The 27949-nt window shown below is 43.3% G+C and overlaps 1 protein-coding gene across 1 annotated transcript in view; it reads right to left on the reverse strand.

The window, feature by feature from the left end:
• Window positions 1–395: 395 nt before the first annotated feature.
• The window catches only part of ASIP (agouti signaling protein), a 135369-nt gene continuing 107815 nt past the window's right edge, over window positions 396–27949 (reverse strand). The window contains exon 5 of the mRNA XM_077459154.1: window positions 396–5954. Coding sequence (XP_077315280.1) covers window positions 5784–5954 — 171 coding nt within the window. The 3' untranslated portion in view covers window positions 396–5783. The remainder of the gene's footprint in view (window positions 5955–27949) is intronic.

Raw genomic sequence — 27949 nt, forward strand, 5'->3', positions numbered from 1 at the left:
TAAGTTGCAAGTCTGTCTAATAATATGACCTTGTAAATGTAACAGGGATCTAGAGTATGGTATAGTGCATGCATTTGTTTGTAATATAGCGCCATCTACTGGTGGTAATGTTAAAAAATACAAACATATATGTATGGCATACAGAAGTGGTGGTCAACTTGAATGTAATGCTACAGAAAGCTGTCAGGGGGTGGCAGATATGCAACAGGAGAAAGTCAGAGGTTGCATAAAAAAGATTTATATATTATACTATAAAAAGATGTATATACTGACAGCTAACTACCGAGAATGTCATTTTTTTTATCATTACCATTATAACACCAGTTTCCTTCAAGTTAAAATCCACTGATTACCATTTCTGAGAAATGTGTATAAGAAAAAAGTCAACATCAAAATATGTATGAAAATATTTATTATAGATTTGATATAACACAAAAATATAATTGATAGCTTTGTGGCATCGGAACACAGAAAAGTCTTCCAGCTAAAAGTGAAGAACAAACAGATAACTGAGCCAAACATAAAAGTATGACATTTCATAAGCAAAATAAACATGTCACAATAAGCAAAGCATGCCAACTGTGTTCTCTATAGGAACAGACAAACAGCTATTGTACATACATACTGTCGTTTAAATACATAAAAGGGAGCTGTGTTACCTGCCAATGGATTTGTTATTCTATCCATCCAGTCCTAAGATTTAATAAGTCCTGCCAGATGGCACAGGAGGTCTGTTCATTTGACTTTTCTCTATACAGTTAAGCAGTGTACATTGGTCAGCACTCTAACCCTGACCTCGGGAGCCGTTTTTAAGGCAGGGCAAAAGGGGCAGCTGCCCTGGGCCCTGTCATTGTTGTGGGGCCCAAAGAAACTGCTTTATACTTGCCAACTATCCTATCAATCCTAGTCCATTGAGGTTTTAGTCCTGTGCTGTGTCCCAATATCTCAGTGTGAAGTGCTGCTACTAATGCTGTCCAGCTCTGCCCTATTGTTGTGTAAAGATGACTCACCTGCAGACCCTGTGTATACATGAGAATTACCAGCATTCTTATGTAAATAGGGGTGGCCGGCGGCATTGGTAGGTATATCATGCCCCCCTGAGGTCATATCCACAGTAATCTCTAATAACCAATGAACAAGCAGGAATCATGTGCTGTAGCAACTAATCAGTGAGCTGTAATATGTGCTGTAATCTCTTGCAACTAGTCAGTGAGCGGTAATGATACACTGTAACCTCTGGCAACCAATCGCAATAGCTGCCTGACCGGATTCAGTAAACTGATTTTGAGTCTAGCTGCTATTTATTGTATGTCTTAGAGCAGGTGGAGAGCAAAACTGCATGTGGGGGGGGGGGGGGGGTATTTCAGTGTGGATACAAAATCTTCACACACAAAAGTGCACACCTAATACTCAAGCCGCTTACGAGCTACTATGGCCCCAAAATGGGATGGATGGATATCAGGAGCCAAGATTCCAGGTTGGGTTACCATACGACCAGGATGATCAACAGTGGGCTCAGCAAAAGGGAGAGACAAGATTTTGGCATCCACACTGAAATATGGATTTTTTTTGTTACACAAATTTAACGTCTTCAAATCCATGCTATAGCCGAATGATGGTTATAGTGCGGTCTATTGACGTTCTTCCTTGTCCAAGTGGCCTGCACACCTCCTGCATGGCATGCTCGGCACGCTCTGTGAACAGTGAGTCTATGAGCTTTTTTTTCTCGTTGCACTGACAGCATGAAGAGAAAAAAAAAAGCTGATCACCGGCGGCCGTGAGAGGGACATCAGTCCCGATCACAGAGAGCTTCCGCCAGCTCCTCAGTGCCCACCTGCGCCACCTGCCAGTGCCACCTAGCAGCCGCCTACCAGTGCCCACCAGCGCCACCCAATAGTGCCCACAGTGCCACCTATCAGTGCCCACAATCAGCGCATCATCAACAGTGCTGCACATCAGTGCCACCTATCAGTGCCCATCAGTGTCACCTACCAGTGCCCATCAGTGCTGCCCATCAGTGCCATCCATCAGTGGTTCCTATCAGTGCCCATCGGTGCCACCCATCAGTGACACCCATTAGGGGCAATCAGTGCCGCCTTATCTATGCCCATCAGTACCGCCTTATCTGTCCCCATCAGTGCCGCCTTATCTGTGCCTATCAGTGCCACCTTAACTGTGCCTATCAGTGCCCATCAGTGCAGCCTATCAGTGCCCACCAGTTTTGCCTTATCAGCGCATATCAATGAAGGAGAAAAATTTGCTGTTTGCAAAATTTTATAACAAACTATGAAACATGATAATTTTTTTTTCAAAATTTTAAATTTTTTTTGTTTGTTTAGCAAAAAATAAAAATCCCAGCTGTGATTAAATACCCCCAAAAGAAAGCTCTATTTTTGTGAAAAAAAATGATAAAAATTTTATTTGGGTACAGTGTAGAATAACCATGCAATTGTCGTTCAAAGAGTGGCAGCGCTGTAAGCTGAAAATTGGCCTGGGCAGGAGGGGGGTTTAAATGCCCAGTAAGCAAGTGGTTAAATGATCTTTTTGCACAAGAGCACTTCAGTTCTTTTTTTTTTTTTTTTATGAATGCTTTTTAACACATTCTTATTTACAGTTTTTGATATATATGAATGTTTACTTGAATGATTAATTGTTATGATACGATGCACTTTATATTAATAGCGCAACACAATTTTTCAGTACTGTTAATATGTATAATGTTTATGTGGCCATTTGGTGACACTTTTTGTGCTGTGGATTCAAATACTGCCTGTGTGAGGGAAAAAGCACAGAGGCGCCACTCTAATGCCCGGTACACATCTTTGGATTTTCCAACGGAAAATGTTCGATGGGAGCTTGTTGTCAGACATTTTCCAGCGGAATTTCCATCATACAAAATTTGAGATCTGGATCTCAAATTTTCCAACAACAAAATCCGTTGTCGTAAATTCCGATTGTGTGTACACAATTCTGACGCACAAAGTTCCAAGCATGCTCAGAATCAAGCAGAAGAGCCGCACTGGCTATTGAACTTCATTTTTCTCGGCTCGTTGTGGCTGTATGCCACCGCATTCTTGATGTTTGGAATTTCCGACAAGACTTGTGTGACCCTGTGTATGCAAGACAAGTTTGAGCCAACATCCGTCAGAAAAAAAACATGGATTTTGTCGTTGGAAAATCCTATCGTGTGTACAGGGCATTAGTGCAGTAAAGCAATGAGTTTTAATGAACAAATTGTACATACATACTGATAGGGGAAAACCCAGAACTTAAGGGCTTTCAGTAACGTTGACTGCTGAAGCCGAATTCAAAATGATGTGTTTTAATATACAAACCTATGGTTTTAGCCATAGGCAGGGAGAACAACTTTGTATAGTGCATGGTATACATTCAAATATATTGTTCTAACTAAAGCTGGGAGCCTGACTACATTTATACACTCTAAAAGGGGGTGGAGGTCTTGTGAGTCTCTTTGAAGGTCTAATCAAGCTGTAATTGTATTTATATTCACAAAGGGGTGGTCACTTCGCACCTAAGTGTCACTTCCAGATTCTCTGGGAAAATGCCCCTTCACAGCTGGAGGTGTGAATGGCATTTGGACACTATCAAGACAGCTATACAAACACATCCTGAACATTTGAAACAAATACACTTGCTTAATCAGAATACATGTTTTTGATAATCATGACAAAATTGTTTATAAATAAATGGCGATTCCATTTACCCGCTCACATACTCACAAGAGTAGAATTAAATAGGCATGTCAAGTATGGGTAGGCAGAATGTCCGGGAAGGGAGTCCATTCGTGGCTGTTGGCTGGTGAAACGGAGCGAGTTCCTAAACCTTGAGCACACAAGGAGCTGGGGGATGACGACACTTCCGGGTTTGGGGTGAACCAATAGGAAAAGGGTCATTATCCCCCTGCTTCCTTGGGTGCTCGAGGTCAGGGAAGCGACGGTGACCACCAGCGCAACCCGCTCCGCTTCACCAACCAACAGCCACAGATGGAAACCCTTCCTGGACGTTCTGCCTACCCATACTTGACATGCCTATTTAATTCTACTCTTGTAAGTATGTATGCACAATCTGTTTATTAAAACTCATTGCTTAACTGCACTTGAAGTGGCACCTCTGTGCTTTTTCCCTCAGTCATCCCAAGAGTCGCTTCTCATCTTCACTGCGCTGCCTTCAAGGTGCTATATTATGGACTATATGGACTTATCACAGTCATTTACTTCAAATTATTCTTTTCAAAGTTCCCCCTATGTCTAAGCCCTTGTACACATGGTCGGAGATTCCGACAACCAAATCCGTCGGATTTTGTCCGAAACTGTTGCGGTCGGACAAAGTTGTCGGAAAATCTGACATGATTACGTTATTTCGTTACGACGGGACTACATTCGCGCTAGTAGCCAATAGCTTTGGTGTAGGAATTTGATCTGAGCATGCGTGGCACTTTGTCCGATCAGAATACTCTACACATGATCGGAGTATGTCCGATCGGAGCATTTTGTCTGAATATTTTCCAACAAGTTGGAAAACTTGGTCCGTCGGATACTCCAACGGAAACAGTCCGATGTAGACCACACACAGTCGGAATATCCGACAAAACGGTCCGATCGGACACATTCCGTCGGAATCTCCGACCATGTGTACAAGGGCTAAGGTATTCATCAGTTTGGTGGATCTACACCATCCAACTTTTTGTAAATACTGCCTGTGTGCCTACCGTAGAGATTTGCTAGGACTCAAGGGAGAGAAGACCAACAACAATGGTGTGGCTGAAAATATGAGCTTGACTTTCCATTGCTTTAGCTTGCCATTTGCCATTGGGGCTTTTGTTGTGCAAAGCATGGTATACAATGCAGTTTATATCATCTGAATAAATGCTGATGTCACAACTGACAGTCATAATTTACATAAAGCTGTATATAGCAGTGTAAAAATTAGTTTGGCATGCATACAAAGCAGGCAATCACCATTCCTGTGATAGTTATTGTGTGATTTCTGCTAATTATAAGCTCTGCTCTGCAAATGGCTATATAATAGATAACACTTTAATGAAGGCTGGCCTTAAGATTTCCATAGACATGGCCAGTGGACTCCCATCATCTGTTGGTGCCTTTCACTGTTTTAAAAAACCTCTGGGGAACTTTTCCCAGGAGAAAGTTTGTTCACCAATTTGGGAAACTTTGTCAGAAAGACTATTTCACAGTAGGAATGCATGCATGGATCAAATTTTCCTTACAATGCCAATGCGAAAATGATCTGCCAACCTAAAAATGGTACAATCAATGTGAAAACAAAAAGGTTTGAGGCAAGCAGATTATTGGGAGGAAAAATTGGGATTTTTGATGTTCTCTGACTATAACCAGCTCACATATAGCTATTAACTCATACATGAGTTAATATATTGGTATTTATAACTGGATGGAAAGGGCGGTCATTTAAGAACTGCACTGATGCATGATGTCCTCAAACAATCACTTGTACCAGAACATACAATAGCCCTTTGGTTGGCTGTTAAACATACTTATTCTTTTAGGCCTGGGCATCACTGTGGCTGTCCGATTGTATTGAACTGGGTCACCTACTGCCAAGAATGAAGAGAAAATAACTTTGTGGGGGTAGTTCTGGCTCTTTTGACAATAAATACTAAAATAAGTGTGACATAAGCTGCAACAATGGTGATAGAGTTTGTACAGAGATGTAGCTGTGCATCCATTTTACCAAGAAGGACTGTTCATAGTGTTCGAATGTGTGCCGGGGCACATGATGTCCTATCAGCAGTGCGGGTAGCCCATCTTGTAGTAGCAGACCGTTTGGAAGAGGTGGCAGTAACAGATTGCGCAGGGCTCACAGCAAGGCGACGCCGGAGGTTTGCAGCTGGACTGAAGAGGTACACAGTTTGGCGGTGGGGGTGGATGAATTTTCTTTTTAGGAATGGCTTTCCGCTGAAAGGCAAGTAATATTTTTAACATTAAAACAAATTCTAACCATTAAAGTATAGCTTTAGGCCAACTTTATTTCCTGACAGCTCCATGTCAGCCTACCACTGGGGCTTAGAGTTGCCACCTCATCGCTTTAAAACTGAACACATTAATTACACAGGTTCTGAGGCTAATTTATTGCACATAAGGCACTAAGTGAGTTTAACCACTTCAGCCCCAGAAGGATTTACCCCCTTCCTGACTGGGCCATTTTGTGCGATACAGCACTGTGTTGTTTTAACTGACGATTGCACAATCGTACGACGTGGCACCCAAACAAAATTGACATCCTTTTTTCCCCACAAATAGAGCTTTCTTTTGGTGGTATTTGATTACCTCTGCGGTTTTTATTTTTTGTGCCATAAACAGAAAAATTTGACAATTTTAAAAAAACATAATATTTTTTACTTTCAGCTATAATAAATATCCCCAAATTTAAAAAAAAAAATTATTTCCTCCTCAGACGTATTCTTCTACATATTTTTGGTAAAAAAAATCTCAATTGGCATATATTGATTGGTTTGCGCCAAAGTTATAGCGTTTACAAAATGGGGGATAGAGTTATGGCATTTTTCTTTTCTTTTCTTTTTTTTTTAGTAGTAGTAGTACTTTTTTTTTTTTTTACTAGTAATGGTGGCGAGACTTTTGATACCTTTTTGGGACAATTGACATTTATACAGTGATCAGAGCTATAAATAGCCACTAATTACTGTATAAATGTCACTGTCAGGGAAGGGGTTAACACTAGGGTCGATCAAGGGGTTAAATGTGTTCCCTTAGAGTGTTCTAACTGTAGGGGGGATGGGGCTGCCTGGGGGAGGAGACAGATCGTTGTTTCTATATAGTAGGAACACACAATCTATCTCCTCTCCCCCATCAGAATGTGGATTTGTGCATTTACACACACAGATCCTCATTTTGGCTCTGTCAGGAGTGATCGCGGGTGCCTGGCGGACATTGCGGCCACTGGGTACGTGCATCGGCTCCTCAGTGATGTGGTGCTTTCCCCCTATACCCCTTAAAGCGGCCGCCGTACAGCTATGGTGATTAATGCAGGGAAGCCACTCTGCCGCCATCAAACAGCGGGCCGTCGGCAACTACCACCTAAATCAGCCTCAGAACCTGTGTTATGAATATGTGTTTTGTTTTAAAGGGATGAGGTGGCAACCTTACCATACCTGCAATTTTGACTCTATAACCCAGGCCAGCAAGAAGCATCTCAACCTCCTGCATGGCCACTTGTAGAGTCTCACCAGAGACAATTTGCAAGGTGGCAATGTGGTCATCCATACACACCTTTATTTCTCATTATTGCAAAGATCCGTCATTACTGACAACCGTAAATTTTTGCACCAAGCGGTTATCTCTTCGGTTATACATAACCTTATTTTGTTCCCACATTATCCTACCCTGTTTAGCAAGTTAGTTCCCAGTGGTAGGCTGACATGAAGCCGTCTAGGAAACGGAAAATTGAATAGAAAATATTTACTGCAATTTTCCTTTCCTGACGAGCTCCATGTCAGCACAAACTTCCACCCAGGTGCAGAAATCTAGCTACATAATGCCAGCCTAGGAGAGGGAGTCAAATTTATGAGTTAGGACCTGCAGGTGGGGGTATGGGTGGGACATACCCCTGTGGCAGGCTCACATGGAGCTTGTCAGGAAAGGAAAATTGTGGTATTTGACCTTCAATTTTCCACGTTAGTTATGGGTAGAGTGAGAACTGTTTAAAACTCCTGTCTTTTTTTTTTCTTTTTGCTATCTATATTCCATTGAGGAGAAATTCCCTCCTCATTCCCCATTCCAAAATCAGAATGAACAATAAAAAGATTTCTTATGACTTTCTGTCCTGGAGACACTGATCACCAGAAAAAAATAGAGAATTAATCTCTCCAGTGGGAAACACACAGCAATAGAAACCTCTGTATAGAGTAATAAAAGCAACGGTCTTAAGACGTACAATATCCCAAAAGCAAAAATGTAGTGTGCTGCAGCTTAGATAGGAAGGTTGCATTCATTTTCTTGTTTAGTTTTCTTTTTGTTTTTTTCACCTGGTGATCCATCCACAAAGTCTCTTATTTTTCAACTTTCTTCAACAGACCAAGCTATCCAACAACAGTGGCAGCTATGCCGTGTACACACGGCTGCACTTTTCGGCAGCAAAGATCCGATGGAACAAATCCGTCTGACAATTCGACTGTGTCTGGGCTTCATCAGACCTTTGCTGTTGAAAAATCAGACGGACTTTAGATTTAGAACATGTTTCAAATTTTTCTGACGAACTTGAGTCCAGTCGAAAAATCTATTCGTCTGTATGCTAGTCCGATGGACGAAAACCGACGCTAGGGAAGCTATTGGCTACTGGCTATGAACTTCCTTATTCTAGTCTGGTCGTACGTTATCACGGTCGAATCCTTCGGACTTTGGTGTGATTGTGTATAGTAAAGTCAGTTTCGGAAGAACCCCGTCGAAAAATCCTTCGGAGTTCAGTCCGATGAAAAGTCCGGCCGTGTGTACATGGCATTAGAGATGAATAGAGACAAACAATTTAACACTGTCAGTGGTGCTTATAGTTGTCAGCTTCATTTTGTTTATGTAAAACCTTTATCCCAAAAGGAAAAAAGTGTTAGGCCGAGTTCACATATGTGCAGCATCGGTTTGCAGTCCGGTGCATTTCTGTTCAGCAGTTCAGGTGCGATCCAGGTGCAAATTTTTGCCTGAATTCTCACCTGAACTGAACCCAAAAATGCAAAGGACCCTTTTTGAAATCGCACAGCGGCTGCCCCAGACGTGTGTAAACATTCACATGTAATGCGAATTGGATGTGGTTTAAAATGCATCCATTTCGCATACATGTAAACCTGTAAACCAAAGTTATGCCTCGTACACGCGGTTGTATTTTCCGACGGGAAATGTTCGATGTGAGTCTGTTGTCGGAAAGTCCAATGCTCCATTGAACACTGTTTGATAGCAGGTTTTAAAATCTTTTGCCAACAAAACATGTTGTCGGAAAGTCAGAGCGTGTGTACACAAGTCCGTCACACAAAAGTTCATGCATGCTCTGAATCAAGCAGAAGGAGCCACACTGGCTATTGAACTTCCTTTTTCTTGACTCGTTGCATGTGTTGTATGTCACCACGTTCCCAGGTTCGGAATTTCTGGCCAACATTTGTGTGACCATATATATGCAAGACAAGTTTCAGCCAACATCCTTCTAACAAAAATCCATGGTTTTGTTGTCTGAAAATCCAATCGCGTGTACACGATATTAGAGTTTGGATTTAATGTAGTAGTCAAGACCATCTAAATCTGCTAGTGCATCTACTACCTTCTCTTAAGGATTGACAATGCTACCATCCAAGGATGTCCCTGTTACCCCTCAGTGTGTTTTTGGCTGGATCACTAGGTGAAGATAATAGGAATAAAATCCTAAAAAAAAAGAAAATAATGCAGCCTCCACATCTAAGGATTGGTAAGTTGAAATATAATACTATATTTTATTTTTGGGTTTGGATACATTTTAAGCCATTTATTGCATACCACTATACAAATATACCAATTTATAACTTGAATTTACAATTATAAACAACATCAAAAAAAGACAAAAATCGCATCCAGAAAGAAAAAAAAAAAAATTCCAAAATTCTGAAAAATACAGAAACCCAAAAGCAACATATAAAAAAAAAACTAACCCTGTAAAAAGTAAAACATTTCAGCAGGGTGCTGCTATTACATAAAAAGCATTATTATTATAGCCATCAATTTTCACATCCTGGAAGAATCCTGCACTCAAAAAATTATTTGTCTGGAAGATTCCAGATATTGTGCAATTTAGACGTCTAAAGGTCTTCATAAACAAAAATAAATGAACACCAGTCCTTCTCTATCTGTTGATTTGATTTGACGCATTCTATCACTGCATCTGTTATCATTTTCGAATCCCGGCATGTAGTATGTTTCCTTCAAATATTCAATAAATAACAAACTCTGGAAAGCATATTTATAATCACTTATAAAGAGTGATTGCTCTTCAACTGGTTCCCAACTGGCGCACGCCGATGTACATCGGCAGAATGGCGCGGCTGGGCAAATTAGCATACTTGTACGTCCCTTTAAATTTGGCGCAGTGCCATCGCGTGCGTGCCGCCGCTGGGACCTCCATGAGTTGGGCGCGGGTCCCGCAGACTCAATCGCCGCAGGGATAACCGCAATCGTCTCACAGGGAGGAAGAACGGGGAGATGCTAATGTAAACAAGCATATCTCCGTTCTGCCTAGTGCAAGTGTCACTGATCTCTGCTCCCTTTGATTGGGAGCAGACATCAGTGACGTGTCACACGTAGCCACACCCCCCACAGTTAGAAACACACCCCAGAACACACTTAACCCTTACCTGCCCACTAGTGGTTAACCCCTTCAATGCCAGTGTCATTTAAACAGGAATTAGTGCATTTGTATAGCACTGATTGCTGTATAAATGACAATGGTCCCAAAAATGTGTCAAAAATGTCCGATGTGTCCGCCATAATGTTGCAGTCATGATAAAAATCGCTGATTTATTAATAAAAATGCCATAAAACTATCCCCTATTTTGTAAACGCTATAACTTTTGCACAAATCAATTAATAAATGCTTATTGCAATTTTTTTTTACCAAAAATATGTAGAAGAATACGTATCGGCCTAAGGTAAAGAGAAAAATATTTTTTTTCAAAATTGACGCTCTTTTTTTGTTTATAGCACAAAAAATAAAAACCGCAGAGGTGATCAAATACCACCAAAAGAAAGCTCTATTTGTAGGAAAAAAAAGGATGTAAATTTTGTTTGGGAGCCATGTTGCACGACCGCGCAATTATCAGTTGAAGTGAAGCAGTGCCGAATCGCAAAACGTGCTCTGGTCAGGAAGGGGGTAAAATCTTCCGGGGCTGAAGCGGTTAAATGTTACATGTTCCAAGTCACTGTGAGGTTAATTTACTAAAACTGGAGAGTGCATAATCTAGTGCAGCACTACATAGAAACCAATCAGCTTTCAGGTTTTTTTTGGCCAACCTTAAGGCCCCTTTCACACTGGGCGGATCCGTTTGACAGACTCTACTTCCGGATCAATCCACTGATCCCCGCTGAGCAGGCGGATGACAGATCCGTCTCCACTCACTGTGCTGAGATGGACCTTTCAGAGTCCCGCTCTCCTCTATGGAGAGATCAGATGAAAATGAACTGCCTGTCTGTTTTCATCCGATGCCTTTATTTGCCTTTATGCATTCACTTAGCAATATACTGTATACTGTATTTGTCACAAATCACAGGAAATCACATTTTAATGCCTGCTGTAACCAAATGAAGTTGAGCTGTCAAACTTGTTCATCATATGTGTTTGAGTATAATTCAATACCTTTTACCATGTATATGCTTATCTTCATTAACATTCCACATGATGAACTGTTATACTTGACTATCATCATTGCCCTATTGCACAACAGTGCCCTATTGCCAAGGGACAAATGGTTCCTGTGGGCTCTTTTATACACAAATCTTGTTTTTTTGGGAAGAATCTTAGATAAAACCCAATCTGACTTCAGAATAGGCCAGTATTTCCTAATGATATACTATAAAAAAAGGGTTTATAAGTGGAAAACTGAAATTGAAGAGTTTAGTGAAGAATTAGAAGTAATATCCATGGATTAAAGTCCAGTTGGATAACTAGGAGGAATGGAAATACAGAATTCTGATGACTTGAACCATACAAGATTTGAACATACCCCCGTTCAAAGATGGGAGGGACCATTCAGAACACCAAACTATCAACCAAGAGGGTTTGATAGGAGAAGAGAAAATCAATATGAACCTCCATATGATAGACCACCTGCCACTTCAAGGTATAATATATAAAGGTATAATATCCCTACTAACAACAGATTCTCCCCTATTGGAAGGAGAGGACAACACACACCCTATTGGAACTTCCATCAGGGGAGAGTATTTAGGGTAGAGAGGGATTTTCCCCAGGGAGGACCACGAGAAAGACCTCCAAGGAGATGGAACGAACATGTCCCATACAGGGTACCAGGGTGGAGAGGTCAGAGGGGAAATGCAGGGGGAACCCAAAGAGGGAAAGAACCTCCCAGGAATTCAGGCAGGGACCAAAGCCCCACTGGGAATCAAAGGTACCCATATCCTCAGGGTCAGAGGGCACATACACTGAATAGATGGATCAGAAATCAAGACAGAGAACCGGAACAAACATAGAAAGAGGAAACCGACAAGATGAAAATGAGGAGGGAAGAAGAAGAAGGGAATATTAGGAGACAGGATCTTTAATTTAAGCAATGTCAGTTTTTCTGAGGATGAAATGAGGATGTTGGATGTAGGTCTGAAGTTTGCTCCTGAAAAGAATATAGACAAATTTGAGGTCTTCCTTGACCTACAGAAGTTTATGCGTAGACTGAACATCAAGAAGCATTTTACATTAAATAGAGATAAAAACCACCACCAGAACCAACCCGAAGGTACCCAACAGTCAATGTATGGGAGCTTTGTAGAAGATGGTAGAAAGCCATCTGAATCTGCGAAAACACTGGTGGTATACTATTTGCCAAAAATACATAAGAGGATTAAAAAAACCCTGGGAAGACCCATTATAAGTGGAATTAATTCGCTCTTTTCCAGGTTAGGGGAGTACCTTGACTAGGGATGAGCTTCGTGTTCGAGTCGAACATACGTTCGACTTGAACATCGGCTGTTCGTCCGTTCGGCGAAGTCCGAACATTTTGGTCCGTTCGCGCCAAATTCGTGTGGCGCTCACGGCCCACAATGCACTGCGATGGCGCAGTGCATTGCTGGCTCATGATTGGCCAAGCATGCACTGTGACCCCGCATGCTTGGCCAATCGCAGCGCCAGCAGCGAGGAGAGCCATGATTGGCCACAGGCAGGATGCCTGTGGCCAATCATAGCTCAGGCTGTGTAGTGCACGCCCCACACTATATAAGGCCGCCAGCGCGGCGGCCTTGTGTAGTGTGTTGGCGTCTGAAGCAGTGGGTGTTCTGTGTACCTACATACCGCTATATCCACCAACATAGCTGTTCTCTATTTGAGCCCACTTGCCATCTGCAGGAGTTATTGGAAGTTGTGTGTGCCTCCAGCACAGCACAGTATACATCTGTATATACCCCTTTATCTCTGGTGTTCTATAATAAAGGCATCTGCAGGAGTTAGTGGGTGTTCTGTGTACCTTCAACACAGTACACACCGATCGTTTTCGGACGATTTTCGATCTTGCTGTTGTGTAGTGGTTGTTGTCTGCGTGCCCTGACCGCAGTATACACCGCTATATTCACCTCACCTATATAGCTAGTGATCTATCTTTTATAATAGAGCTTGCAGTCAGTAGTGTTAGGAGCTAGTGCGTGCTGTCTGCGTGCTCTGTACCCAGTACATACCGCTATATCCACCTACATAGCTCTTCTCTATTTGAGACCACTTGCCATCTGCGGGAGTTATTGGAAGTTGTGTGTGCCTCCAGCACAGCACAGTATACATCTGTATATACCCCTTTACCTCTGGTGTTCTATAATAAAGGCATCTGCAGGAGTTAGTGGGTGTTCTGTGTACCTTCAACACAGTACACACCGATCGTTTTCGGACGATTTTCGATCTTGCTGTTGTGTAGTGGTTGTTGTCTGCGTGCCCTGACCGCAGTATACACCGCTATATTCACCTCACCTATATAGCTAGTGATCTATCTTTTATAATAGAGCTTGCAGTCAGTAGTGTTAGGAGCTAGTGCGTGCTGTCTGCGTGCTCTGTACCCAGTACATACCGCTATATCCACCTACATAGCTCTTCTCTATTTGAGACCACTTGCCATCTGCAGGAGTTATTGGAAGTTGTGTGTGCCTCCAGCACAGTATACATCTGTATATACCCCTTTATCTCTGGTGTTCTATAATAAAGGCATCTGCAGGAGTTAGTGGGTGTTGTGTGCCTCTAGCACAATATACACTAACCAACTGCTTTTTTACACAACTCCCTTCAGGCCATTACCATGTCTGGAAGGCCAGCAAGGAGAGGCAGACAGGCGCAAGCCGATAAACGAGGGCAAGCAGGCTCTGTGTCTAGAGACAACAGTGCTGGTCGTGGACGCGGTGCATTGTCATCAGCACGTGGCCATGGGACACGCTTGTCCTTCTTTTCGGCAGCTGGACATGTTGAGCCGCAACATGCCAACGACTTGGTAGAGTGGATGACCAAGCCCTCTTCATCCTCCTCATCCTCTCTCACCCAGTCTCAGGGTACTAGCAAAGCAGCTGCCAACGCATCGTCTTCCCTCCTCTCAATGTCATCATCAGTGACTCCTTCCCTAGACCCACCACGTCCTCCTGAGGAGTCTCCTGAACTCTTTGAGCACAGTGTTGGGTACATGCTCCAGGAGGATGCCCAGTGTTTTGTGGGCTCTGATGATGACACTCAGCTAGAGGAAGGCAGTAGCGTGAGCGCAGAGAGAGGGGATGCTCAAGAAGGACAGCAATCTGGCAGTCATGTTCCACAAGCTGCAGCATACTGCCAGGTTTGCTACAGCGATTAAGAGGGAGGGGATGATGAGGGCACTGACTCCACGTGGGTGCCTGGAAGGAAAGAGGAGGAGGAGGAGGAGGAGGAGGCACATGTCCAACAAGGCAGGATGCCCTCCGGGGGCCAGCTTAGGGGCAGCACACCGACTGAATCACACCGCAGAGCTCCGCCTGTGCAGGGCGCTGCCTCTGCGCGTTATTCTAAAAGTTCTTTGGTGTGGGCCTTTTTTGAGACGAGTGCATCAGATCGCACCGCTGCTATTTGCAACATATGTCTCAAGCGTATCTCGCGTGGCCAAAACATCAGCCGCTTGGGCACCACATGCTTGACCAGAGATATGTTGACCTGCCATGCAGCTCGTTGGCAAGCGTACCTCAAAGACCCACACCAAAGAACAAAGCGGACCTCTCCTTGCTCCTCATCAGCTGGGATCTCCAACCCCACTAGACCTTCAGTCTCTCTGAAACCTGCTCTGAGAGGAATGAAGGTGTAGAATTAGGTGTGTCACAGCCAAGTGCTTCTGGGCACTCTGCTAGCAGTACACCCACGTCCGATTATAGCAGGCAAATGTCCGTGCCCCAGCTGCTGGACCGGCGAAAGAAGTTCACTCCCAGCCATCCACATGCCCAGCGGTTGAATGCTAGCTTGGCTAAATTGCTAGCACTTCAACTGCTGCCTTTTCAGTTGGTAGACTCGGCCCCCTTACGTGAGTTTGTACAATGTGCGGTTCCTCAGTGGCAGGTCCCCAAACGCCACTTTTTCTCACGGAAGGCGATTCCGGCTCTCTACCGGCATGTGGAAGGCAATGTCCTTGCCTCGCTGGACAGGGCGGTCAGCGGTAAGGTGCATATTACCGCTGACTCATGGTCCAGCAGGCATGGACAGGGACGTTACCTGTCTTTCACGGCCCATTGGGTCACTCTTCTGGCAGCTGGGAAGGATGCAGGACAAGGTGCAGTAGTGTTGGAGGTTGTTCCGCCACCACGCCTCCAAAATGCTACTATTGGTTGTGACACACCTCTCTCCTCCACCCCCTCCTCTTCTTCTTCCTCCATGGCCTCTTCCAGTGCTCTGTCCTCAGAACCAGCGGTGCTTCGTAAGCGTTCCAGGGGCTACGCAAGTATGCAGGCAAAACGATGCCATGCCGTGCTTGCGCTGGTTTGTTTGGGGGACAGGAGCCACACTGGGGCGGATGTATTGTCAGCTCTGCAGGGGCAGGCCGAGAGGTGGTTGACGCCACGCCAGCTTAAGCCAGGAATGGTGGTTTGTGACAATGGCACCAACCTCCTCTCCGCCCTCCGACAGGGACAACTGACCCATGTGCCCTGTGTAGCTCACGTCCTTAACCTGGTGGTGCAGCGGTTCTTGGGCAGGTACCCCGGCTTACAGGATGTCCTGAAGCAGGCCAGGAAAGTCTGTGTGCATTTCGGCCGATCATTTAATGCCTGTGCTCGGCTGGCTGAGCTCCAAAAGGAGTTGAACCTGCCCAAGAACTGCCTTATATGTGACATGCCCACCAGGTGGAACTCAACGTTGGCCATGCTGCAGCGGCTGCACACGCAGCAGAGGGCCATCAATGAGTACCTGTGCGACTACGGCACCAGGACAGGGTCAGGGGAGCTCGGTTTTTTCTCACCACGCCAGTGGGGCATGATCAGGGATGCATGCACTGTCCTGTCACCGTTTGAGGAGGACACAAGGATGGTGAGCAGTGACAGTGCATGCATCAGTGACACTGTACCTCTTGTCCGCCTCTTGGAGCATACGCTGCGTGGAATAATGGACAGGGTACTTGAGGCAGAACAGAGGCAGGAAGAGGAGGACTTCCTTGCCTCTCAAGGCCCCCTTTATCCAGACAGTGTTCCTGCTGTGCCACCCATCACACAGGAAGAGGATGAGGAGGAGGAAGAGGAGGAGGAGGATGATTGTGTCAGCATGGAGGTGGAGGCTGGCACTCAGCATCAGCAGCAGCAGCAGCAGCAGCAGCAGCAGCAGCAGCAGTCTTGTAGGGATGATTTACAGTCCCAAGAAACACGTGGACTTGTACGTGGCTGGGAGGAGGTAGCTGCGGATCATGTTGTCCTTAGTGACCCAGAGGACTCCGGACCGAATGCCTCAGCTAACCTACGCTGCATGGCCTCCCTGATCCTGCAAAGCCTGCGGAAGGATCCTCGTATTCTTCGGATCAAGGAGAGGGACCATTACTGGCTGGCCACTCTCCTTGATCCACGGTACAAGGGTAAGGTTGCCGACCTTATCTTGCCATCGCAGAGGGAGCAGAGGATGAGACATCTCCGGGAGGCCTTGCAGAAAGGTCTGTGCAACGCGTTCCCAGAGACTGGGAGGTTACAAACTCCTGGTCCTGGACAACGTGTTGCTGAGGCATCGGTCAGAAGGAGCGGTGGAGAAGGTGGCCTTCTGACTGATGCTTTCAGACAATTTTTTAGTCCGCAGCCCCAAGGTATGATCGGTTCCAGCACCCATCGCCAGCGTCTGATTTACATGGTGCAGGAATACCTAGGGGCAAGGTCAGACTTGGACACCTTTCCCACCGAAAATCCTCTGGCTTACTGGGTCTTGAGGATGGATCACTGGCCAGAGCTTGCGCAGTATGCAATTGAGCTACTGGCCTGTCCTGCATCCAGCGTTCTTTCGGAACGCACCTTCAGTGCTGCTGGTGGCTTTGTTACCGATCACAGGGTGCGCCTGTCCACCGAATCAGTTGATCGACTGACCTTCATCAAGATGAATCAGTCTTGGATCACCCACAGCTACCAAGCACCTGAAGCTGATGTAACAGAATAATTTTTTTTGAAATATCACATCCCTTCAAGACTGCCTATGCTGATGCTGAGTGACTGTCCTGTTATGTTGATTGTCTATCCTCTTCCTCCTCCGCTGATATGTTGGAAGAACATTTCTGGTTCTGGTTGATGCCATCCCAATTTTTCTGCCCCTGTTTAACAGGGGCGTTTAATTACAATTTTTGATGCAATGCTTTGCAGCAGGGCTAATTCCTGCAATAAAACTAGAGTATATGGCAGAGGTTGCAGTGTGGTGGCACCAGCACCAGTGCCTAAGGCCCAATTTTTCTGCCCCTGTTTAACAGGGGCGTTTAAGTACAATTTTTGATGCAATGCTTTGCAGCAGGGCTAATTCCTGCAATAAAACTAGAGTATATGGAAGAGGTTGCAGTGTGGTGGCACCAGCACCAGTGCCTAAGGCCCAATTTTTCTGCCCCTGTTTAACAGGGGCGTTTAAGTACAATTTTTGATGCAATGCTTTGCAGCAGGGCTAATTCCTGCAACAAAACTAGAGTATATGGGAGAGGTTGAAGTGTGGTGGCACCAGCAGCAGTGCCTAAGGCCAAATTTTTCTGCCCCTGTTTAACAGGGACATGTAATTACAATTCTTGATATAATATTTCACAGGAGGGCCCCTTCCTGTGCCCACCCAGAGTAACGGTGAGGACTTATAGTGTTGTGGCACCAGCACCACAACCACCAAAGGTCAATTTTTCTACCACTGTTCAACAATGGCATGTAATTACAATTCTTGATATAATCGTTCACAGCAGGGCGCTCCAGCGCCCACCAAGAGTCACTTTGAGGGCTTACAATGTTGTGGCAAAACCAACACCTTGTTCCGCCATTTCTGCAGAGCATATAGGGCAGGCCCCTACTTTCAAACATCCAATTTACAAACATCTCCTACTTGCAAACGGAAGGAGACAACAGCAAGTGAGATGAAAAAAGATGGACGACAAAACAAATTATACAGGGGTGATAACCCTTCCCTATGTTTTCCAAAAAGCTTAAAAATAGTTTTTTGACTGGAGCTACACTTTAAAAATGTACCAGTTGAAAATTACAAACAGATTCAACTTAACACAACAAACCTACACAGTCCCTGTCTTGTTTGCACCGCCTGTATACTGCTGTTCTGAGTATATAGGGCCTGGGGGCCACACGCATTTCCTTTTTTTAATATGGGTACAGGGTTCCCCTTAATATGCGTACAAGACCCAAATAGGCTGGTAATGGGCAGGGAGGGCTACCCATGCCATTTTTCTCAATGATTTTCAACCATATTGCAGGAACCAGATATAACATTAAAACCGCAAGCAGTTTTAAATGGTGTTATTTCCGTTTAATGTCATTTTGTGCAGGGACTGTTCTAAACACGGGAAACACGTGGCACTTCACAGGCATACTACAGACACCCCCCAGGCACCATATTTAAAGGAATATTTCACTTTTTTTTTTACTTTAATCGTCATTAAAATCAGTGCTCCCGCCAAAACGGCCATTTTTAAAAACATTTTAGGCATTGACCCATGTCCCCTGGGGCAGGAGCCAGGTCCCCAAACCCTTTTTAGGACAGTATCTTGCATATTAGCCGTTAAAATTAGCACTTTTAATTTCAAACGTTCGAGTCCCATAGACTTCAATGGGGTTCTAAAGTTCGTTCGAATTTGGGGTCCGTTCGAAAGTTCTGGTGCGAACCGAACCGGGGGGTGTTCGGCTCATCCCTAACCTTGACCAATTTTTGAAACCCTTGGTACTCAAAAGGAAATCGTACCTTAGAGACAGTATGCAATTAATAACAGAACCTCAGAATGTCACAGGTGCTGCAAATTATCTCCTTGCCACCATAGATGTTAATTCACTGTATACCAGCATAATACAGAAGAATGGCTTGGAGGGAGTCAAGAAAGCATTACATGAAAATACAGGACTCAGACAGTAACACATTGGTTTTATCCTGGAAGGACTTAAAATGGCAATGGAAAGTAATTATTTCTGATACAAGAAAGATTACTATGTTCAGACTAAAGGTGTGGCCATGGGGGCGCATTATGCCCCCAGGTGTGGCCAACCTTTTTTTATGAACATGTGGGAAGAAAAATATATCTACGGAATGAAACGACCTGAAATAAAATTCTACCGGATGTATATAGACAATGTGATCATCCAATGGTAAGAAACAGTAGAATCTTTAAAAAAAATCCTTGATGAAATGAATCAGAACAAGTATGGGATTTCATTTACTGGTCTCTGTGACCAACAGCTGATAGATTATTTGGATCTACAATTTTTTAAGAGAGATGATGAGCTAAATACTAAAACCTTCTTCAAACCAATGGATCGCAACGGTTATATACCGACATCAAGCTGCCATCACCCTAGGTGGAAAGGAAATGTCCCTAAGGGTCAGCTAATGAGGTTGCGAAGAAACTGTCACACTTTGGAAGACTTTGATGTGCAAGCTAATATTTTCATTAAGAAGTTTGAAGATAAGGGCTACCAAAAGAAGATCCTGGCTAAATTGAAGATTGAAATAATGAATATGAATAGAAATACATTACTGATGAAGAAAAACAAGAATTCTGAGCCCCATATAGATGTAGCTTTTATCACTGGTTTTAATAGGCAATATCAGTCAATTGAGTATATCATTAGGAACCATTTGGTCACTGACCCTCCAAAGGCTGTGAAATTATTTTCAGAAATGAAAGGATTTTATAGATGTTAAAAATGTTTTACCTAGTAGAGTAAGCAGGAAACAACCAAGGAAAAGAGAATCCTTTAGGTCTAGGACCAATAATAAAGTATGTAGGCAAAACCACCAGACCACTTTTTGTAAGGATTAGGGAACACATTAACAACATAAGAAAGGGTTTCCCTAAGCATAATCTCTCGAGGCATTTTAACCGCTTCAGCCCCGGAAGAATTTTACCCCCTTCCTGACCAGAGCACTTTTTTCAATTTGGCAATTTGTCGCTTTAACTGACAATTGCGCAGTCATCGATGTTGTAGCCAAAAAAAATTTGCGTCCTATTCCCCTCACAAATAGAGCTTTCTTTTGGTGGTATTTAATCACCTCTGCATTTTTTTTTCGCTATAAACAAAAAAAGAGCGTAAATTTTGGAAAAAAACGCTATTGTTAACTTGTTCCTATAATAAATATCCCCAAAAGTTAAAAAAAAAACGAATTTCTTCATCAGTTTATGCCAATATATATTCTTCTACATATTTTTGGTAAAAAAAATGCAATAAGCATATATTGATTGGTTTGCGCAAAAGTTTTATGTCATTTTTATTATTTTATTCTTTTACTGGTAATGGTGGTGATCTGCGATTTTTAGCTGTACTGCAACATTGCAATGGAAAGATTGAAGACTTTTGACACTTTTTTGAGACAATTTTCATTTTTTTCAGTGCTCAGCGCTTTCAGCTATAAAAATGCATTGATTACTGTGTAAATCTCAATGGCAGGGAAGGGGTTAACACTAGGGGAGCGATCAAGGGGTTAAATGTGTGTTCCCTCAGCATGTTCTAACTGTGTGTGGATGGGAGCAACTAGGAGAGGAGCTATATTGTTTTTCCTACTTAGTAGGAACAAACTATATGGCTCTTCTCATCTGACAGCATAGGGATTTGTGTGTTTACACACACAAATCCCTGTGCTGGTGAAATATATATATATTTTTCGAGATTCCAATCCTATTGTATTTTCCTTCTATCTCCTTTGAATGCATTAAATTTACGGCACATTTTTAATTTTTATTTTAATTCATTTTATTCATCTGTATAGTTTTACCAGATAGCTGTTTTGTAATATGGTGAACAGAGGTGCATTGACATACACACTATTGATTTGGACCACTAGGGGGCACGGGGGGTTCTCACCATGATACTTACCATATATCCACCTTATTAAATAATTAACACCTATCAACTATGATGGTCTCTATGTGGTAGATTAGGTAACGCACAATTTAAAATAACCCCCTATTTAGTTCCACGGGATGTGGCCAAATTGGAAATGGCTGCGCTAGCACCTCCACTTACTATAAAAGATGTGAGGTGTACCAAGACGGCACCACCTCAGACGACGTCCTATGACAAAACGCATATTGCATGTGGATACCCCTTTAAAATAAAACTTTAAATAAAAAGAAATCACTTTTTGTATCCCCCTTCAATTATCTACCAGCCTGTACTTTAACATGCACATAGCACTGTCAACATTTACTCTATCTATATTCTGTATATGGAGCGAATGAGTTAGATGATTGAAGCAAAGATGCAAAGAAAAAAAATGAATAAAAATATACTTAAATTTCCCAACACTTATTTAAAAATGTACATAAATAAATAATTTTACTCCAAAAAAAATGCCACATTTTTGGCATCCTACAAACCATGAAACCTCATAGTTCTCAGCCAATAAATCCAATGGTTTTCTCTTTGTAGAAGGTTTTTGTCAAAATCACCTCTCCTGCATTTGTACTTACGTGTTACAGGGCCCAAAATCTCACATCTGTTTTAATACCATTGTGATATTTCAATATATGTCTAGCAACAGGGAACCTTGAATCACCTGAACTCATGACAGAAATATGATCGAAAATGTGTACTACTTTAAGCACACAGAACGTTTTGTCTTTCCAACATAAAAACAATTAGATTCACATATTAGAAAATAGATGACTCTTATAATACACTGTCACCAACAAATGCCTTCCATTAGACAACTCTATGTTATTTTCTTTTATTAAATATTGGCACATGGAGCAAGAATTGCTTATACAGTAGGTCCTGTTCTACATAATTTCCCTTTTTGTCTAGTAAAATAAATTTTTACTAAAGTGACTTTTAAGAAACATTGTTCTTTTAATAGTGCATCTTGGACTAGGGGAAAGGATTGAATCGTAGACAACACTTGATCCTTTTTTTTAGTGACTTCGCATTATATCCCTCAACTGATTAGCTAAATTGGAAAATGTTGTTGTTAATCTAGATTTAGCGTAATTTTGCTTTTCTAGAGATGTATGCATGTTGGCCTTTTTATTTGTCCACTCCTTGACATTTTTGCCCTTCAATATATCACTCCTTTCCTACTAACCCATTTCAAGAAGCCGTGATGCTAAATTCTAGCCTCAAGTATAAAGTCTTCATCCTTCCAACAGTTTCTTTAAATACGTAAATACTGCAAACCCTTCTAATACAAATTTTAGAATGGACGTTAGAGGTGTGCATTGTCTGTTGGTTTAAGAATGGTTTACCTTTATCATCCACCAAGAGCTTGACATCTAAATATGTCATTGGCTTCCTATCCAAATTCAAAGCAAATTGAAAGTTAGAAATATTGCCGTTTAACTTGGCTACAAATTCTTTTGATTTGTACACAAAGTTAAAGGTACATCTTGAGGCCCTCATTACCAAAAATATGGTGTTCCCATTACCCAGACACAGGTTAGCATACAATGGAGCATACATGCATATTGTAGCCCCCTGTACTTGGAGCAAAAAATTCATTTTTGCGTAATTTCCAAGTAAGGGCTGGTTTACACTTGCTTTAAAACATGGCTTCGGACACGCTTTGTTAAAGTTCTCTGAATGCCAGTCAAAGCCCCTGTCACTAAATAAAATGGTTTGCTTACAGTCCTGTTTACACCTTGCATTAGCTTTGCTTTGCTTCGACTTTGCTTCAAAAATGATACCCCATGTCTCTAATGGTGCTTCAAAGCATCTTCAAAGCCTCCATAGAACTCTATGACAAAGCTCGATTAAAGCTTGCTTAAAGCACCTGCAGCTTTGAGAGGCTTTAATTCAGCTTAAGCTTTGCTTTGTTTTGGAGAAATGGCAGGTATGAGATATCCACACACATGCAGGGCATCTGACAAGCTTCAACAAAGCTTCAAAAGAGCATCACCGACGATCCACTGAAGCATCACCAAAGCTTCATCGAAGCACAACTGAAGCATCATAAAAGCATGATGAAGCGGTAGGCGCTTTAATGTGTGTTGAAGCCAAAGCAAGGGTAAGACCCCTTTCACACTGGGGCAGTTTTCAGGCACTTTAGCACTGGAAATAGCCTCTGCTAAGCGCCTGAAAACCGCCTCCCATTCATTCCAGCGTGAAACCACATCCAATTCGCAATAGTGTGAACCCAGCCTTAAAGTGGAGGTCCACCCTAAAGTGGACCTTCCGCTCATCGGAACCCTCCCCCCCCTCCGGGGCCACAATTGGCACCTTTCAGGGGGGAGGGGGGTGCAGATACCTGTACAGTACAGGTATCTGCACCCACTTCCAGGATAGCTCTCTGCGGAAAGGGGCGTAGATTACGCCCCTTTCCGCAAGTGCCCGCCCCTTTCCGCAAGTGCCCCGCTGCCTGCTGGAAAACACACAGATCCCAGAGGCAGCAGGGACCGTCCTTATTGCGCATCGCGACTCGCGCATGCGCAGTAGGGAACCGGGAAATGAAGCCGAAAGGCTCCATTTCCTGATTCCCATACCCAAGATGGCGGCGGCAGCACCCGAGAGACGATCTAGAGATCGGCTTCGGGGGCCGACATCACGGGCGCGCTGGACAGGTAAGTGTCACTATTTTAAAAGTCAGCAGCTGCAGTATTTGTAGCTGCTGGCTTTTTAAAAAAAAACAAAAAACGCGGAGTCCCGGCGGACTCCCGCTTCAAAGTCAATTTTGTTGCTTGGCTGAATTTCAACATGGATGTTGCTTATACGACTAAAATAATTTTTTGTGATTCCACTCTGATGAACACATGCACAATGGAATGATAGGACAGAGTATTTAGTGCATTAGTGTGGTTTTTAAAAGGATTCTTGGAAACAATGGAACATAAGACACACCCTTTTGAGAAAGCCATGGTGAGACACGTCAAGGCATGAGTATATTCACAGCCAGGGCCCTGCCTTATCCAGGTGATGCACAGTAATCTAACTAAATACTGAGCAAATGAATATCTGGGATTTGACATTAATAACAGATGTGGACATATAAATTGATTTACTAAAACTGGAGAGTGTAAAATTTGGATCAGCTGTGCTTTGTAGCCAATGTTTATTTTTTGCCAAACCTTAATTGAAAAAGCTGAAATTAGAAGCTGATTGGCTACCATGCACCAGATGTTCTCTCCAGTTTTAGTAAATCCACCCCACAGAAAGTGTCAAATATATATGTGGTTAAGTGGTTAGCACTTCTGCCCAGCAGCACTAGGGTCGTTGTTTTGAATCCCAACCACAGCACTACCTGCCTGGAGTTTACATGTTCTTCCTGTGCCTGCATGGTTTTACTCCAAAGACATGCTGGTAGGTTAATTGGCTCCTTTCTAAATTGGTCTCACTATGTGTATGTATGAATGTAAAGCCCCGTACACACGAGAGGACTTATGTCCGACAGACTTCCGAAGGAGTTCTGCCGGAGTTCCGACAGAGTTCTGATGGACTTTTCGACTGAGCGGACTTGGCCACACACAATCACACCAAACTCCGACGGATTCGAACGTGATGACGTACGACTGGACTCGAATAAGGAAGTTCATAGCCAGTAGCCAATAGCTGCCCTAGCGTCGGTTTTAGTCCGTCGGAATAGCATACACACGAGCAAATTTTTCGGTAGGAACTGGGTCGGAATTCCGTCGGAAAAATTTGAAGCATGTTCCATTTCTAAAGTCCGTCAGACTTTTGCGAATCAAAAGTCCGTTGCAGCCCACACACGATCGAATAGTCTGACGGAATCATTCCATCAGACTTTGGATGTTGAAAAGTCCGCTCGTGTGTACGGGGCTTTAGTCAGGGACTTCAAAATGTATGCTCCCTGAGGGCAAGGACCAGAGGCGGATGCCTTGGGTGGTACAATTTTCTGGAGGAGGGGGGCGCACCCGCAGGTGTCACTATGCACTTTAGCCAGTGCCGCTGCCTTTTCCCAGAAAAACTGTCTGTAAGTGTGTCGAGTGCGCTCCTGCACCCGGCATAACAAGACCTGGCTTCACCTCCCTTTTCTGTCAGCGCGCTGTGCTTCACTGTTGTTCACTCCCCCTACAGAGGAACCTTGTTCGTCCCATCCCAGCAGCATTAAATCACTTGTGGTCGGAGGTGGGTGGGAGGACTCTGTGGAGCGCAGGGAGCTGTGTTGGCACCGCAACCTCAAGGAGCTTGGCTCTAACTGGAAGTTGGAACTTGGAAGTGAAACCAAAGCAGTGTGTGACAGTGACACTATGCTACAGACAGTGTTTCTGCTTTAAAGTAAGCAAAACAGCAGATATTTCTGACTGCATCTGCAGGCTGCGTCTGCAGATTAATAAGTGGCTGGATTGGGGGGGGGGGGGGGGGGGAGGCTGAGCAGAGGTTAATGATCAATGCTATTTAATTTGTGTAATATGCAGCATGGACAGGGATTGGCAAGGTGTCCGCACATAGACACTGGTGTCCATGAGTGGTCCTTTTTTTTTGTTATAATAACTTGATTCTTGATAACTCACTGCTCTCCTAATGTAATTGTGTACTGTCTGTGTTGTAGATCCGGTTAGCGCATGTGGGACATTCCACTAGTCCTGCTGTGTGCAGAGTGATCGCTGTTGGAGGGAGGGATTGGGACTTGGTGCCGCGACCGCCCAGGCAGCGCAGGGGAACTGGAAGGGGAACAGGTACAAACTTATTTTACATATAGAGTATGGTAGAGTGACAATGCTTTTATGGACCTTAAATCAGCCCTCAAATTTTCCCCTCACCTACTCGCATTTTGTGAGTGGACAATGAGGGCTGGTGAGCGTGGGGTGCCGGGGAGCGAGGGGGGGGGGCATGCACCACCGGCAGGAGGAGTTGAATGGGAACTCTTCTCCTAGCGATCGCCCAGAGGAAGAGAGAGGAGAGAGCCGGCTGGATCATCAGAGCGAGGAACATCACTGTAGCAGCTTTCATTTCAATTGCCGACTGTTTCCACCGCTCGTCGTCACATACAGCCCCATGGACCTTCATAGACAGAACACCCGTCCAATCCCGGGACGTGTGATGTGTATCAATGCCCCCAGGTCAGGAGGCGGGGCTGTATGTGATGGCGAGTGGCAGGAACACACGGCAATTGAAATGAAAGCTATTATGATCTGCTGTGATGATCTGGCCAGCAATCCTCTTCCTCTCCTCTCTTCCCCTGCCAAGGTAGGCTGCATTGATGGACACAGGCTGCATTGGTGGACACAGATTGCATTGATGGACACAGATTGCATTGATGGACACAGGCTGCATTGTTGGACACAGATTGCATTGATGGACACAGGCTGCATTGGTGGACACAGATTGCATTGATGGACACAGATTGCATTGTTGGACACAGACTGCATTGATGGACACAGACTGCATTGATGGACACAGACTGCATTGATGGACACAGGCTGTATTGTTGGGCAAGGACTGCATTGATGGACACCTTCTTGGACACAGGTAGGCTGCATTCATAGACACAGGTAGGCTACATCGATGGACACAGGTAGGCTGCATTGATGGGCACAGATAGGCTGCATTAATGGACACAGGTAGGCTGCATTGATGGACACAGGTAGGCTGCATTGTTGGGAAGAGGTGAAGTGGCATTGTTGGGCACAGGTAGGCCGCATTGTTGGGCACAGCTGAAGCGACATTTATGGGCACTGATCAAATTGTTGTTAATATTTATTTTTATAACTTAATTCTGTATAAAACATTTAAGTGTCATTTCATGAGATAATTAAAAAATAATGCAAAACTGAAAAAACTTTAGTATGTTAACGTGGGCCCTGACAGAAAAAAAAACAGGCCTTTCTACAAGCACATTTGCTGCATTATTACTTCAAAGCACTTTAAGTGCCTCTAATAAAAATACATATAATTAAAATGTGTGCATAAACCCTGTTCCTCTTCAATTAAACCTAATTTAATCTTTATTGTTTTAAGTCTTTTCTTGTTTTGAAATGACATTGACTCTTTCAGTTTGCCATCTTCGCTTTGGGCACCGGATGACCTTATCCCGGCACTGGCAGGGACTGATGTGAATATACAATATACATCTAAAGCATGTAAATAGATAAATAAAAGTATACCCAATGAGAATTTCAGTGCCAGATATATGAGAATTGTTTTTCCTTTATGTTTCTGAAGATCTGTAGAAATTTACATTGCACAATATCTGGAACCTTCTGGACAAAAAAATCTTCTGTCATAGTTACTCAGGATGTGAAAAAAATACGGATATAATAATACTGTAGCATCTATATAATAGCAGGGCCTTAATTACTTATTTTTTACTTTTTATTAGGGTTATTTAGTTTTTTTGTTTTTTATTTTTTATTTTGGGAATTTGTTTTTGTTATGCAACATCATTTCTTTATTTTTTTCATTCAGTTGAGTAATATATTGGTATATTTATATAGTTGTATAATATATTGGGCCTTCTGATTCCCACTGTATTGAATTGTATTGTAATTGTACTGGCTGCCCTTATGTTGTAAAATGCTACGTAAGCTACTGATGCTGTATAAATCCTGTATAATAATAATAATAATTGTAATATATGTAAAGTCATTGTGCCGTAATGCCTTTGCTATAATTGC

Source organism: Lithobates pipiens, unplaced genomic scaffold, assembly GCF_037356315.1.
Source record: "Lithobates pipiens isolate NorthernLeopardFrog02 unplaced genomic scaffold, aLitPip1_a1.2 Scaffold_28, whole genome shotgun sequence".
Taxonomy (NCBI): Eukaryota; Metazoa; Chordata; class Amphibia; order Anura; family Ranidae; genus Lithobates; species Lithobates pipiens.